General features: G+C 48.8%; 1 protein-coding gene across 5 annotated transcripts in view; it reads right to left on the bottom strand.

Moving 5' to 3' along the window:
- The window catches only part of KIDINS220 (kinase D interacting substrate 220), a 61,844-nt gene extending 51,636 nt beyond the window's left edge, over nt 1-10,208 (bottom strand). For all 5 annotated transcript variants that reach the window (XM_054383352.1, XM_054383350.1, XM_054383349.1 and 2 more), the window contains exons 1-10: nt 10,101-10,208; nt 9,316-9,414; nt 7,993-8,091; nt 7,206-7,304; nt 6,386-6,487; nt 5,284-5,382; nt 3,275-3,472; nt 2,562-2,660; nt 997-1,095; nt 372-470 (exon numbers count right to left, since the gene is read on the bottom strand). In XM_054383352.1, coding sequence (XP_054239327.1) covers nt 372-470; nt 997-1,095; nt 2,562-2,660; nt 3,275-3,472; nt 5,284-5,382; nt 6,386-6,487; nt 7,206-7,304; nt 7,993-8,091; nt 9,316-9,414; nt 10,101-10,208 — 1,101 coding nt within the window. The remainder of the gene's footprint in view (nt 1-371; nt 471-996; nt 1,096-2,561; nt 2,661-3,274; nt 3,473-5,283; nt 5,383-6,385; nt 6,488-7,205; nt 7,305-7,992; nt 8,092-9,315; nt 9,415-10,100) is intronic.
- Between the last annotated feature and the right edge of the window lie 5,503 nt (nt 10,209-15,711).

The following is a 15,711-nucleotide window of genomic DNA, read 5'->3' on the forward strand; positions in this document are numbered from 1 at the left end:
GGGGTGCTGGGTGAGGAGAAGCTCAACACAAGTCAGCTATGATCCCTGGCAGCCCAGCAGGCAGCTGTGTGCTGAGCTGCATCCAAAGCAGGGAGGGGATTCTGCCCCTCTGCTCCATTCTGCTCAGACCCCACCTGCAGCACTGCATCCAGTTCTGGGGCCCCCAGCACAAGAAGGATCTGGAGCTACTGGAGGAGGTCCAGAAGAGGCCATGAGATGATCAGAGGGCTAGAGAACCTCCCATGTGGGGACAGGCTGGGAGAATGAGGGAAGCACATGGGAAGTTCTCTTTCTGTATTAGCCTTGACAGCTCACTACAAAGTTCTGCTGCAAAACTGATGAAATAAAGCCACCAAACAAATATTCTTTACCTTGTCTACAGCTGAGACCTTGGCTCCTTTATCCAGAAGAAGCTCCACAATTTCAATATTCCTCATCTTGGTTGCCTTTATAAGTGGTGTTTCTCCATCCTAGAAGGGAAAAAGCAGGCCTAATAAAAAGAATTTTTCCATGTACTCAAGACCAAGCAAACACTACTGAGGGGGTACGAAATCAAATCCCAAACTGCTAAGATAATTTTGAAATTAAATATCATTGAGCAAGGAGCAACCAGGACCTGAAGGAGCCCACAAGGAAGCTGGGAAGAGACTTTTTGCAAGGACTTGTAGGGATAGGATGAGAGGGAATGGGCTGAAGCTTGAGGAAGGGAGATCGAGACTGCAGATTAGGAAGACATTCTTGACAGTGAGGGTGGGGAGACACTGGAACAGGTTGCCCAGGGGGGTTGTGGATGCCTCCTCCCTGGAGGTGTTGAAGGCCAGGTTGGATGAGGCCTTAAGCAACTTGGGCTGGTGGGAGGTTCCTCCCAACCCAAGCCATTCCAGGATTTTATGACCACTTAAAGAAACCCAGAATTTATTATTAGTATTCTGATCTTGGAGTTGAGAGAAGGACAGCTGTGAAATAAAGCAATCCAGTGAAAATTCTAACCATTACCTTTGTGCATGTTTCAGTGTCAGGGTTGCACTGCAAAATATCCCTCACCATTGTAGCATTTCCTTTCTCCACTGCCCAATACAAAGCAGTTTTATTATCCTGAAAAGACAAAAAAAAAAAAAAAAATCACTAGCTATTAAGAGTACTCCCATTCAGCTGGATCTCCTGCCAAAAACTGGCTACAAGGTGCAGCCACTATAAAGGAAATAGCAGAAGACACAGCAAATTGCAGCACAGCTTGGGGCAAACAAATGGGCACACCAAGGAGCTCTGGAGGGGAATGAACACAAACCTGCCCTCAAAACCTGTGCAAAATGTAGTAAGAACTTTGAAAATTCAAGGAGCTTCCACCCATCTCAGAACAGTTTCCAAAGCTCTGAGCACTCAGCTGTAACTCAAACATAGAAGTTTTCTAATGGAGCAGAACAGCTTTGCCCAGAGGGTTCTTCCTCTTCTCCCCCTATTACTTGTGTCCTGTTTCTCCATGGCTTTTGTTTTCAAAGAGATTTCTCTCCTGTGCAGAAAGTGCCAGAGACTTCCAAGCCTTTCACAACTGTTTCCATTTTGTTCTCTATTTTACGAATCATCAGGGTTGGAAAAGGCCTCTGAGTCTAGCCATCAAGGTAACACCACTCTGACCACCAAACCATGCCCTCAAGTGCCACATCTACTTGTTGTCTTGCCCAGCCCTGAGAAGCTTGGGTCCTTCTGCTGTTTCTGTATTGCCTTGGCCATACCCAGACACTAAAAAGCTCCAGGTTTCCTGAGCCATGCCAGCAGGAAGCTAAGACACACAACTGCAGGTTTCCAATGGCAGTTTCAAGGAAGAGATCCAAACACAACTGCTCTCCAGACGAGAAGCTTCCTGGCCTCTTAAAGAGCCTCTGCATCAGCAGCAGGCTCTGAATCTTTGCAGCTCTCAGTGACCAGTTTTGTGTCCAGACTTGGCAGAACACTTGTGCCTGCCAATGGAGTGATGGGAACAGCTTCAAGCAAAGGGAAGTGAGGCTGAATGTAACAAAAACAACTATGTGCTGAGTAAAAGAATAAAAACAGTACTTTAAGGGCAAAGAAAAGAAACAGGGGGTAGGTAGAAAACAGAAGTCACCAACATTGCTGAATAGGAGAAAGGAACTTAATGAAGGAAACAAATCCCAAGGCAAGCAGTGACGGAACTGAACTGCCAAGAGCTAGCATGTAAGGTGGATCCTGTTTTCATGTATTGATATTCAATTCCAAACATTAAAATAAAGAGGGTTTAAAAGTATTGAGTCATTTTCAATCTGCTCAGTACTGCAGACAAAATAAGTTCAATCTACATTTTCTGCTTTTGAACCATTACACAAATTAACTGGGGGAGAAAAAACCTCCTTAAGTCATTGCAGTTAAATACGTCTTACAAATCGCACAGCAATATTACCAAGTTTTTAATGTTTCAAGGCAATCTGAGTTTACTACAGAGTAGATTGAGCAAGCTCTGGAAGCCCTGGGTTCATGGACAGGGTGTAACTGGTTTGTGTTCAAATTCAGTCATTTAAGAGCTCTTGGAACAGTGTGGGACTTACCTGACCCCTGATGTCTATGTCAGCATACTTATGGAGCAGGGCCCTTACAATTTCAACATGGCCTCCTCGAACAGCCCCAATCAGCACTGTGTCTCCACTCTAGAAAAATTGGGAAAGAATAGTGAATGTTAATTAATATTGATTAAGAATATTGATGGTGAATTAATAGTATTGAGCAAAAACAAATGCAACACAGAATGACAGAATGGTTTGGGTTGGGAGGGGCCTCCAAAGCTCAGCCAGTCCAACCCCCTTGCAGTCAGCAGCGACATCCTCCACTAGATCAGGTTGCTCAGAGCCTTGTCCAACCTGACCTTGAATATCTCCAGGGGTGGGGCCACAGCTACCTCCCTGAGCAACCTGCTGCAGGGTTCCACATCAGAAAACTACAACCCCAAAACCTAGATGAAGTCTAACCACATGAAAAAATTTTCACTCACCTGGAAGGAAGATGATAAAAATTGTTCTATCTTGGCACAAAACAGGGAGAGGAAAAAGTTTTGGGATCTATTTTTTCTGTATTTTTTGCAAAGAGATGAAATATTACCACAGAATGGTAGTGTTGGAAGGGACCTCTGGAGATCAACCAGTCCAACCTCCTTGCCAAAGCAGGACCAACCTAAATCTCCCCTGCTCCAGTTTCAAACCACTGCCCCTCATCCTATCATTATCACAGACCTCTAAAACCACCCTGGTGATGCAAATTCACTCACCCTGTCAGGAATGTTGACATAGGTTCCAGCATCAAGAAGATCCTGGACAATTTCCGTGTGTCCCTCCTTGGATGCAATCATCAAAGCTGTGTTTCCATCTTTATCTGTCAGGTTGACATTTGGGTTCCTCTTCAGGATCTCCTTGACCGAGTCCGTGTAGCCTCCCTTCACCGCCACGATCAGTGCCGTCATCGAGTTCTGGGAGCAAACCCAACAGCTCTCATTGTGCAGGGGGCACAGGAACCACCACAACAGAAGGCTCCCTGACACTGCTGGATCAGCCACTCCAGGTTTATGCTTTGGAGGAGTGAACTTGCTATGATATCATCAAACAAGATTATTAACTAAGTGGGCTAGCAGAGGACACTCCAAAGGCAAAGTTCAGATCAGTTGAACTCCTGAGTGTCACACAGTGAAATCATTTTCTTGTCACAGGAGAAATGAGTCTTGGCAGAGCACCCAGGGCTGCCAGTATTCATAGCTTCAAGGAATGGGTTGGGTTGGAAGGGACCTTAAAGATCAGCCAGTTCCAATCCCCTGCCATGGGCAGGGACACCTCTCAGCTAGATTCAGCTGCTCAGGGCCTCATCCAGCCTGGCCTTCAACACCTCCAGGGAGGAGGCAGCCACAGCCTCCCTGGGCAACCTGTGCCAGAGTCTCACCACCCTCACTGGCAAGAATTTCTTCCTCATCTCCAGTCTCAATCTCCCTTCTCCCAGCTCAAAGCCATCACCCCTCATCCTGTCACTCCCAGCCCTTGTCCAAAGTCTCTCCCCAGCTCTCCTGTAGCTCCCTTCAGGTACTGGAAGGCTGCTCTGAGGTCTGCCTGGAGCTTTCTCTTCTCCAGGCTGAATATTGCTCCAACAGAGGTTTTTAGAGGAACTTCAGAAATAACTACCTGGATACCAAGAGTTGTCTCAATTTTCCACTTCACTTTGATTTTATTTTATTCCTACAGGCATTTTTTAAGTGTCTTACGGAACCAAAGACTGCATTGGGTTGGAAGGGACCCTCAAAAGGTCATCTTGTCCAACCCTTCTGCAGTCAACAGAGGCACCTCCAACTAGATCAGGCTGCTCTGGGCTACATCAAGTCTGCTCTTGAATGTCTTACCCAAGAACAAATTCAGATACGTTTTATTTAAAACCAACATGCAGCTGAAAATTTAGAAGACTTCCCAAAGGTGCTTTGTGTTTGATTTACTTTTTTAAAAGCTCTAAGGAGTAACTTGTTTGGGGACAGAATGAACTTTGACAGTCTCAAACCTTCAGAGAATAACAAACTAAATTAATTTATGTTCATTAAAATGTACACATCACATAACTGTGTCAACTGTAAAGCTGACTCCTTATTTCTAGATTTTGATTAGAAGGCAGAAAGAAGTTTAATTAATCTCCACAGTTGGAATCATCCAATCAGAGTAATTCCAGTTGGAAAAAAGAAATTTAAGTTCATCCAGTCCATTCTCTAACTCTACCATGGCTGGGGCTAAACCATGGCCCTCAGCCTCTTTGAAACACCTCCAGGGATGGGGATTCAGCCACCTTGGCCTTCTTGGCCACCTGGGCACACCCTGACTCATCTTCAGCTGCTGTCCATCAACACCCCCAGGGCTTTCTCTGCTGGGCAGTGCCCAATCAATCTGCCCCAAGCCTGCACCATTCGTGGGGTTGTTGTGACCCAAGGGCAGCACCCAGCACTTGGCCTTGTTGAATCTCTTCCCATTGGCCTCAGGTCATGGATCAAGCCTGGGCAGGTCATTCTGCAGAGCCTTCCTGCCCTCCAGCAGACCAACATTGCCACCCAGCTTAGCTCCACTGGCAAACTTACCAAGGGAGCCTCAATCCCCTTTTCCAAACCACTGACAAACACCTAGGTTGCAAACAGCTAGGAAATAATTTATTCTAACATCACCATTTCACCTTGTCTCCTGCAGCTCTTGGTGTATTATAAAACAAGACACAGGGTTATGGACCCACATCTTAACACCAGCAAACAGAGTTACTTACAGCTCCTTCTTGATCCACATCAGCTCCCATCTGCAGCAAGTATTTCACACATTCCAGGTGACCTTTCCTGGATGCCCAAACCAGTGGGGTTGTTCCATACTGCAGGGACATTTGCAACATGTTATCACATTGCTCCCTGGCTTTAGAGTCCCCTCCAGCCTAGTATGGATCCTGTACTTGATTGCTTTGAGTTTCACAAGGATCTCATTTGGGCTGCTGTATTAATACAAGCATCTGAAAAGCCATTGCAACTTTTTCTTCCATAAAATCACAGAACAGTAGGGGTTGGAAGGGACCCCCACAGATCATCCAGTCCAACCCCCTGCCAGAGCAGGGGCACCCAGGGCCCTGGGCACACAGAACACAGCCAGGTGGGGCTGGAAAGTCTTCAGAGAAGGAGACTCCACAACCTCTCTGGGCAGCCTGCTCCAGGGCTGCAGTCACACCAGAGAAGTTTCTCCTCATACTGAGGTGGAACTTCCTGGGTTCCAGTTTGTGCTCATTGCCCCTTGTCCTACCACAGGACACTACTGAACAAAGCCTGGCCCCTCCTTGCCCCCCACTCCTCAGATATTTATAAACACTGATCACATCCTCTCTTAGCCTTTTCCTCTCCAGGCTAACCGTCCTCAGGGCTCTCAAGCCTTTCCTTCACACAGATGTTCCAGTCCCTTCATTATCCTCATAGCTCTCTGTCAGACTCCCTCCAGCAGATCCCTGTCTCTCCTGAACTGGAGAGCCCCAAATTGGATGCAGTATTCCAGGTGTGGTCCCATGAGGGCAGAGGAGGAGAACTTCCCTATTGGCCACACTTTCTTGATGCACTCCAGGACTAACTGTAAGACTATTTTCCTATGGCAGCTAGCACAGCAAGAGATGCAATAGCTTAGAAACCAGGAACGTTCCACTAAAAACAGGAGCTCACAACCATCTTCAGCACACTATGGAACAACCTCTTGCAAGGGTAACTTCCTCCAGCACACTAATTGTAGTTCCATGGGCAAAATGTGTTCTTCCAATCAACAATCCATTATTTTTTTTATAGTAAACTTCAACTTCGCAAGACATGGACCAAGCATTAAGTAAATCAACAGTGACTTACTTTGTCAGAGCAGTTGACTTTAGCTCCATGCTGCAGTAAGAGATGCACTATGTCTGCGTGGCCCCGTCCTGCTGCCCAAATGATTGGGTAAACACTGTATTGCTTAGAGTGGAAGCAAGAGAAAACCAAGCACAGGTGAAACAAGGCCAGTTTTAGTCATTTTTCATTAATAATATTGATCAGAACCAAGCAGAAAGGGAAGTCACTAGTGCTGCTCTTTGTTTGCTCAGAGAGCTAATGGTGTCAGTTGTTCAGTCAAGCTTCAACAGGTCTATTGTTTTATAGGAAGGTTTATAAAATGAAAAAAAACTCAAAATCTTAGGGATTTAATATTCTCTCATGTGTCTAATACATATTTATATGAGTAGCCAATCAGGTAACTATTATGGAACAATTAAACCCATTTCTGTTCCTGCCATTTAATGGCATTTAATTTAACTAATACCTGCCATTTAATGGCAGGTATTAGTTAGCCCATTGACTTCTACAGAGGCAGAAAAAGGACAACTCTTCTACAAGCAGCATTAGATACACAAATCATCTTTCCTGCCATTGCTTCTCCTGCTAATTTGAATCTTATTAAGAGCTACACACTCATTTGTTTTAATTAAAAAAAATTAAGATGACCAAGAAAATCAGTGGCTGTCACACAGATTCTAAGAGTAATCCCTAAGCAGTGGCTGTCACACAGACTACAAAGGCAAACTCTGTACAAAGTAAGGTGATATTGCAATAAATACAAAATGTTTAATTAAGATAATAAGCTCAGTGTCCAAGTCTTCAGGCCTCCGGGTCGGGGGGGGGGCAGGCTGAAACCTACCATTCCTGTGATGTTTGGATTTGCTCCTTTCTCAAGCAGCAGCTTAGCGACTTCGGTCCGGCCTTTGTATGAGGCCCACATCAGGGCTGTCCATCCTCCCTGCAAGCACATTAATGACTGGAACACACTCCTCAGAAACCTAACCAGTGACTCATTGCATCTTGTGTTTCATAGAAACAGAGTGGCTTAGGTTGGAAGGGACCTCAGAGCTCCTCTGCTCCAACCTCCTCACCATGCCCAGGGACACCTCACAGCTAGACTCAGCTGCTCAAGGCCTCATCCAGCCTGGCCTTCAGCACACCCAGGCAGGAGGCAGCCACAGCCTCCCTGGGCAGCCTGTGCCAGACTCTCACCACCCTGGGACTGAAGAACTTCTTCCTCAGCTCCACTCTAACCCTGCTCTGCCTCAGCTTCAAACCATTCCCCCTTGGCCTGTCTCTAGACACCCTCAGCAAAAGCCTCTCTGCAGCCTTCCTGCAGGATGCCTTCAGGTCCTGACAGGCAGCTCTAAGGTGCCCCTGGAACCTTCTCCATGCTGAAGACCCCAGCTCCCTCAGCCTGTGCTCACAGCAGAGCTGCTCCAGCCCTTAGATCATCTTTGTGGCCTCATCTGGAGGGTGTTTGCCCTAAAACTGTGTCCCAAAGTGCAAAACACAGTAAGGAGCTTTCTAATCCTGCTTATGAAGGGTAAATGCTAAGCACACACACGGCACTGCTCTGCTGGCCCCTCAGCTGCAGTCCTGTGCCCAGCTACGGAATCCCCAGCAGGAGAGAGGACAACACTCACCAGATCCCGGTGCTCCAAGCTGACATTGTGACTGAGCAGCTCTGCTACAATAGCTGCATGTCCTTCCTTAGCTGCTGAAATAAGAGCTGTCCAGTTATCCTAGGCAAAAGGATAAACCATTTGGAAGTGACAGTCAGTATTGCAACACAATGACATTGGCTTTAACCCACAAAAAGCTGTCTCTAAAAAAAGAAGTCATTGCCTCAGGCTCCCTGCAGCCACAGGTGGAGACAGAGCAGTGACTGCACGAAACCTCCTCTTTAGTTACCTCTTCTGTTTGGGTTGGAAAAGCTCTCTCAGATCCTCCAGGCCAACCAGCAACCCAGCCCCACCATGGCCACAGAACCATGGCCCCAAGTGCCACGGCCACACCTTTCTGGAACATCTCCTGGCATGGGGACTCCACCACCTCCCTGGGCAGCCTGTGCCAATCCCTGACAACCCTTGCAGCAAAGAAATTTTTCCTCATCTCCAACCTAACCCTCCTCCCTGGCACCATTCCAGGCCATTTCCACTCCTGATACCACTTGAGACTGGGGAAAAGAGACAAACCCCTACCTGGCTCCAACCTCCTCTCAGGAGCTGTAAAGAGCAATGAGCCAGAGCAGGGGCTGGGTTGGAAAAGACCTTTAAAATCAAGTCTAACCCTGCTCTGCCAAGGCTTGGGGCTAAACCATGGCTCTCAGCACATCTCTGCAGCTTTGAAACACCTCCAGGGATGGGGAGTCAGCCACCTCCATGGGAAGCCTGTGCCAGGCTTTGAGAACCCTTTCAGTCAGGAAGTTTCTTCTCATCTCCAATCTAAACCTCCTCTGAGGCACTTTGAGGCCATCTCCTCTCTTTCTATCACCTGATCGTAGGACAAAGAGCCCAACCCCCACGTGGCTGCAGCCTCCTCTCAGGAGCTGGAGAGAGCAATGAGGTCTCCCCTCAGCCTCCTGCTCTCCAGACCAAACACCCCCAGCTCCCTCAGCTGCTCCTCCCCAGCCCTCTTCTCCAGACCCTTCCCCACCTTTGTTGCCCTTCTCTGGACCTGCTCCAGCCCCTCAATGTCCTTCTTGGGGTGAGGATCCCAAAACTGAACCTATCACTCAAGCTGTAGCCTCCCCAGTGGTGAGTCCAGGGGGACAATCCCTGCCCTGCTCCTGCTGCCCACACCATTGCTGATCCAGGCCAGGCTGCTGGTGCCCTTCTTGGCCACCTGGGCACCCCCTGGTTCATCCTCAGCTGGCTGTCAATGAACATGCCCTTTTGTGTGCCTGCCTCCTGAAATGTCTTCTTTCTCTCCCCCTGGGTACCATCCCATGAAACACTGATACTTACTGCATCTTCCAAGTTGCAGTTAGCTCCCTTCTTGAGAAGCTCCTGGACAATTTCTAAATTGCCTTGCTCAGCAGCCAGCATGAGAGGAGTTTGGCCATTCTGAAATCAAATGAGGGGAAAAGTGAAAAGTGACATAAATGATGCACAGGCACTGACAACAAAGGCCAAAAGCCACAGAGGAACTGTTCACAGTTTTGAATTGCCAGTGAGAAGGCCTAGTTTGGAAACCAGGCAGAGACCTTGCAGCGAGAATTTGATCATTCCAACAAGCTCAGACAAAGCTGATTTTTCTTTTTCACACAGAAAGCTCCAATGATCTGGTCTCCAAATGCAGGTTAGGAGGCCATGAGCAGCCAAGTCTAGTTGAGAGTTGTCCCTGTCCATGGTCAGGAGGTTGTAGCAGATGAGCTCTGAGGTGTCTTTCAAGCTGAGCCATTCTAGGATTCTGTGATCCCAGCAGTCTCCCCAAGAAGAATAAAAGTCAGTGCAGAATGAGAATGCAGTAAGGTCCCTGGGCAGGTCCAAGCTTCACTCACAAAGAAACACAGAATCATCAGGGTTGGAAGAGACCCCCAACCTTAAGGCTGGAGCTGCACTTTTCCCTGCTGAGGAGAACACGCAGAAAACAAATGCAGCACAAGGGGATGAGGGGCAGAGATTAAGTCCTGTGTGTTCAGTCTGTGAAACTAAAATCCAAACTGGGATCTGTCCCTGGAGTAACCAGGGTGACCTCAGCAATCACTCAAACTGCAGGCAGGGAGCCACCCCTCCCCAGACCACCTTACCTCGTTTCTCTCATCCACATCCCTGCACTTCTCCAGAAGTGCTTTCAGAGCAGGAACATTTCCTTCTTCCACATAGGTCAAGAGACTCTGGCTCATCAGGCTTGCCATCTTCACACAGCACTGAAACTGCTTCTGTAACACGGCTTAGCTGCAGTTGAAGAGAGGAGGGGAAAAGAGAATGTGTGAGTCAAGGCTGTGAGAGTTCACTGTGACAGCACAACAGTCCTGCCAGGGTCACTGTCTCTATTTTTGAAGTCAGAAAACAGCTAATTGAGAGGTTGCAAAGGTTCAAAGGAGCTCTAAACCACAGCAAAAAGGAAGGGCTGCAAAGGAGCAGTGACTCAGTGCCCACACAGACTCCTGCTGCTATTTCAGACACAACAATCCCAGGGCAGTCAGTATCCTGCCTGGCACCCAGCTGCCCATGCAGCACAGCCCTCCTCTGATAGCCCACCCCAGGGTCTCACAGCCCTGGACACAGCTCTTGGACCTGCCCAAGCTGTTAGAAGCTCACATGCAGGCACCTCAGGTCCTCCAATTATGAGATTATTACTTAGGTATTGCAACAGAAGCTTGTGGAACCTGACTTGCTGCCAGCTCTACTGCTGCCACAGACAGCTTCTGATCAACCTGGGCAGTGTCTCAGCTCCTTTCCTGTAGCTGTACCTTAAATTACAGAATGCAGAATGTTAGGGGTTGCAATGGACCTCTGGAGATCATTGAGTCCAACCTCCTGCTAGGGCAGGGGCACTCAGGAGAGGTCACACAGGAACACATCCAGGTGGGGCTTGGAAAGTCTCCACAAAAGGAGACTCCACAACCTCTCTGGGCAGCCTGCTCCAGGGCTCCAGCAGCCTCACACCAAAGAGGCTTCTCCTCATGTTGAGGTGGAACCTCCTGGGTTTCAGTTTGTGCCCCTTGTCCTATCACAGGACACCACTGAACAAAGCCTGGCCTCTTCTTGCCCCCCACCCTTCAGATATTTATAGACATTGATCAGATCCCTTCTCAGCCTTTTCCTCTCCAGACTAAACAGCCCCAGGACTTTCTTCATAGGGCAGATGTTCAAGTCCCAAATCACCCTCATAGGTCTGGACTCTATCCAGCAGTTCCCTTTCCCTCCTGAACTGGGGAGCCCAGACCTGGACAAAACAATCCAGATGTGGCTTCACTAGGGCAGAGTAGAGGGGCAGAAGAACCTCCCTAGACCTGTTGGCCACTCTTCTGAATGCACTCCAGGAGGCCATTGGCCATTAGGGCCACAAGGACACGTTGCTGTCCCATGGAGAACTTATTGTCCCCCAGCACTCCCAGGTCCTTCTCCATGGAGCTGCTTTCCAGCAGCCCAATCCTTCACCTGTCCTGGTGCATGGTGCTGCTCCTCCCCAGGTGCAGGACTCCACACTTATTCTAGTTGAACCTCAGAAGGCTCCCCCAGGTCCAGCTCTCCAGCCTCTCACACCCTTTTCCACACCAAACACTGACCTGAGAACTCTACCACCAATAGGCAGCAAAGCTTCAGGAGGTCTCACCAAGTGATTACTCTGCAACTACCATCCAAATGCTGCCATGTGAAAAGGAAAGCAGCATTCAGCACTTCTCTCTCCTCAAAGGGAGAGCCTTCCCTTGATGTTCCCAGCTGCCACATCTCAGCAGGGCACAGCAGCCCTGCTTCACTGTAGATACGGATCCTGCTCCAGGAATCACTGCTTGAACTCCCAGGTATCTACCCAGGGCAGCTAGTGCCTGAGCCTGCAGCTGAACCCTTACAGGCAGCCCAAACCTTGGACTAATAGCAAAGCCCTGCTTCTAGAGAACAGGTCTGGAGCTGCCTTTGTAAGCCCCATGTTTATAGAACTGCCTTAAAACCACAGCAGCTTTGGTGGGGTGAAGCCTCTCCAGGGCTATGAAGGTTGTCACCAGTGGTTTACTGTCACAGAATGGCAGGGGTTGGAAGGGACCTCTGGAGATCATCCAGTCCAACCCCCTGCCAGAGCAGGGACACCCAGGGCAGGTCACACAGGAACACATCCAGATGGGGCTGGAATGACTCCAGAGAAGGAGACTCCACCACCTCTCTGGGCAGCCTGCTCCAGGGCTCCAGCACCCTCACACCAAAGAAGTTTCTACTCACAGCCATCAGCACCACATCTCTGCCCTCTTTGAGCATCTCCAGGGATGGGCATTCAGCCACCTCCCTGGGCAGTGTGTGCCAGTTCTGTGCAGAACCCTTCCAGTCAATAAGTTCCTTCTTGTATCCAACCTAAACCTCCTCTGGAGCAACCTGAGGCCATTTGCTCTCACTCTTGTTTTTCTGACCCACAAACCAAGCTGTTCACTCACAACCCAAACTCTGAACCTTGGAAAACTCCCAATGGCCTCAGGCAGCAATTCCTGGTATTTATAAGGCTCAGAAGGCTCCAGGAACGACAAAAGGCAATTTGAAGAGCAGCAGTGCTGAGGCAAAGGTGATGTTTGCAGAGTTTCTGTAAGGCTCTCACACCCTGCCTGAAGCAGAGGTTATCTCTGCTTTGGACAGACTGCAACAATTTGCTGATTTACAAGAATTTAGCGACTCTGAAGTGCACCAGGGCTGACTGCAGAGGTCCTGGTAACTCAGATCTGCTGGTATTTGAATTGGCTCCCAGAATCTTGGACACTTTCTAATTACACTGAAAACATATATCATTGCAGAGTGAATTTTCCACCCTTTTCATCATACCCCCGGTATTTTTTTTATTGCTTGAGCTGTGAGCAGTTATGAATAAAGATCAAAACCGCTCATCAAATACTATTGAAAAGACTCCACAGAATCATAGAATGGTAGGGGTGGAAATTTAGCTGTACCTTAAATTACAGAATCACAGAATGGTAGGGGCTGGAAAAGACCTCTGGAGACTGAGTCCAACCCCCTGCCAGAGCAGGGGCACCCAGGCCAGGAACACATCCAGGGGGAGCTTGAAAGTCTCCAGAGGAGGAGACTTCATAACCTCTTTGGGCAGCCTGCTCCAGGGCTCCAGCAGCCTCACACTAAAAAAGTCTCATGTTGAGGTGGAATCTCCTGGGTTCCAGTTTGTGTCCATTGCTCCTTATCCTATCACAGGACACCACTGACAAGAGCCTGGCCCCTTCCTCTTTTGTTCTCAGTAGGTGAAGATTGCAGTGACTCAGATAAAATCCAGACCTTCCATTATACAATGACAAAGAAATGCTGACTTCTTTTTAAGGACACAGAGTTGCTGGAGTGAGTCCAGAGGAAGCCACAAAGATGAGCCAAGGGCTGGAGCAGCTCTGCTGTGAGCACAGGCTGAGGGAGCTGGGGGTGTGCAGCCTGCAGAGGAGAAGGCTCCAGGGGCACCTCAGAGCTGCCTGCCAGAACCTGAAGGGATCCTGCAGGAAGGCTGCAGAGAGACTTCTCCTGAGGGTGTCTGAGACAGGCCAAGGGGGAATGGTTTGAAGCTGAGGCAGAGCAGGGTTAGACTGGAGCTGAGGAAGAAGTTCTTCAGTCCCAGGGTGGTGAGACTCTGGCACAGGCTGCCCAGGGAGGCTGTGGCTGCCTCCTGCCTGAGGGTGTTGAAGGCCAGGCTGGATGAGGCCTTGAACAGCTGAGTCTAGCTGAGAGGTGTCCCTGGGCATGGCAGGAGGTTGGAGCAGAGGAGCTCTGAGGTCCCCTCCAACCTGAGCCATTCTGGGACTCTGTTCCCAGACACAAAAGCTGCCTTCCCAACAGGCAGCTCTGTGGCAGAGCTCTCAGCTAGCTGCAGAAGGGAATCCTCTCAGTGCTGCTGGAGCCTGCAGGCACAGCTCAGACACACGAACTGGAGATGCTGTCCTCCCAAACTGGAGCTGACAGAAATATGCCAGGCAGGAGATCTGGAGATACATTTGTCACAGCCTCTCTTTCTCACACCTCGTTATGCCCTATGATGGCATGAAAAACAAGTTGGAATATCCTCTTTCCTCATGGTGCTGAGAAACCTAATCCAGGCATTGCCCATCCTTTATGGCACCTTAATGTACTGACTTGCTAAATGGATGCACCTTGTCAAAGTGAGATCACAGGCACATGAAGCAATAAATTCAAAGAATCACAGAATTGTCAGGGTTGGAAGGGATCTCAAGGATCATCCAGTTCCAACCCCCCTGCCATGGGCAGGGACACCTCACACCACAGCAGGTTGCTCACAGCCACATCCAGACTGGCCTTAAAAACCTCAAGGGATGAGGCTTCCACCACGACCCTGGGCAACCTGTGCCAGTGTCTCACCACCTTCCTGGTGTAAAACTTCTTCCTAATATCCAATCTGAATCTATCACTCCCTGACACCCTCAGAAATCTCTCCCCAGCTTTCTTGTAGCCCCCTTCAGATACTGGAAGGCCACAAGAAGGTCTCCTCTGAGCCTCCTCCTCTCCAGACTGAACAGCCCCAACTCTCTCAGCCAGTCTCCAATACAAATCAATTCCAACCAATACAAATGAATTCTGTCAAGACCCACAGAAATCACACCCAAGGTCAGCAAGAATCACAGAAACCTTTAGGTTGGAAAAGGCCCTCAAAAGCAGAGAAGATCTACAATCATCATCTTACCCTGTGTGACAAAGGCAGTGCACGGCTCTGTATCATGAGACCAAGCATTTGTTAGTCACTGCCACAAGGTCTACGACAAAGAGCACAACCTAGGGAGCATTTTTACTTCAAATTCAGTTGAGATGAGGGTTTGGCGGGTTAAAAGGATTTTTAAATTAATATGGCCACATTTCAGAAGCTGAGGTTGCCCAGGATTTCAAAGAGATTTTAATTTCCTGCTATCTGAGTTACTTTCCATCAGCACCAGCGTAGAACAAAGAACAAACCTTCACTCCACAGACAACACAAGGGGTTCCTTATGGATTAGGGCCTAATGAAAAACATCCTTTGAATTTCTTTATTATTTAGTAAGAGAGGGGATTATCAGGTAATTAATCCCAGCACCCAAACACTTTCCCAATAAACAAAACCCAAATCTTATTCCAGTATTACTCCAGCATCAATCCCTAGTGAAAATTAGAGATGGGACAGTGCTTTTCCCAAGGAATTTTCAAGCACACAGAAGAAAGCAGCAAAGCTCTGTCCTAAAGAGATGCTGCTGCCAACATCAGCTTCTTCAGTCATGCCCAGTCACAAGGCAAAGGTGAAAGACACAAACAGAACCCCGGCAGGTGCTGTCTGGACATCAGGAAACTGCTCCTGTGAGGGTGGTCCTGCCCTGGCACAGGTTACCCAGAGAAGCTGTGGAGTCTCAGTCCTTGGAGATACTAAAAAGCCATCTGGACATTGTCCTGAACAGCCAGCTCTGGGTGGCCCTGCTTGAGCAGGGGGGAGTTGGTCCGATGACCTCCAGACATTCCTCCCGACCTCAACCATTCAGGTGCCAATGCTTCCTCCCGGGGCGAGCCTGCCACAACCTTTCCGAGTTAACAGAAGGGCACAAGCAGCTCCCCCATGCCCGCGGGCGGAGCTGGCAGCGGTCGCCGGCCGTGCCCGCAGCTATCCGAAAGTGTTTTTGTGCCCAGTGGCATCATCTCCCTGTCATCCACAACAGCAGGTCCTGGCCATGCCCAGTGACATCT

The sequence above is a fragment of the Indicator indicator genome, chromosome 9 (assembly GCF_027791375.1).
Source record: "Indicator indicator isolate 239-I01 chromosome 9, UM_Iind_1.1, whole genome shotgun sequence".
NCBI lineage: Eukaryota > Metazoa > Chordata > Aves > Piciformes > Indicatoridae > Indicator > Indicator indicator.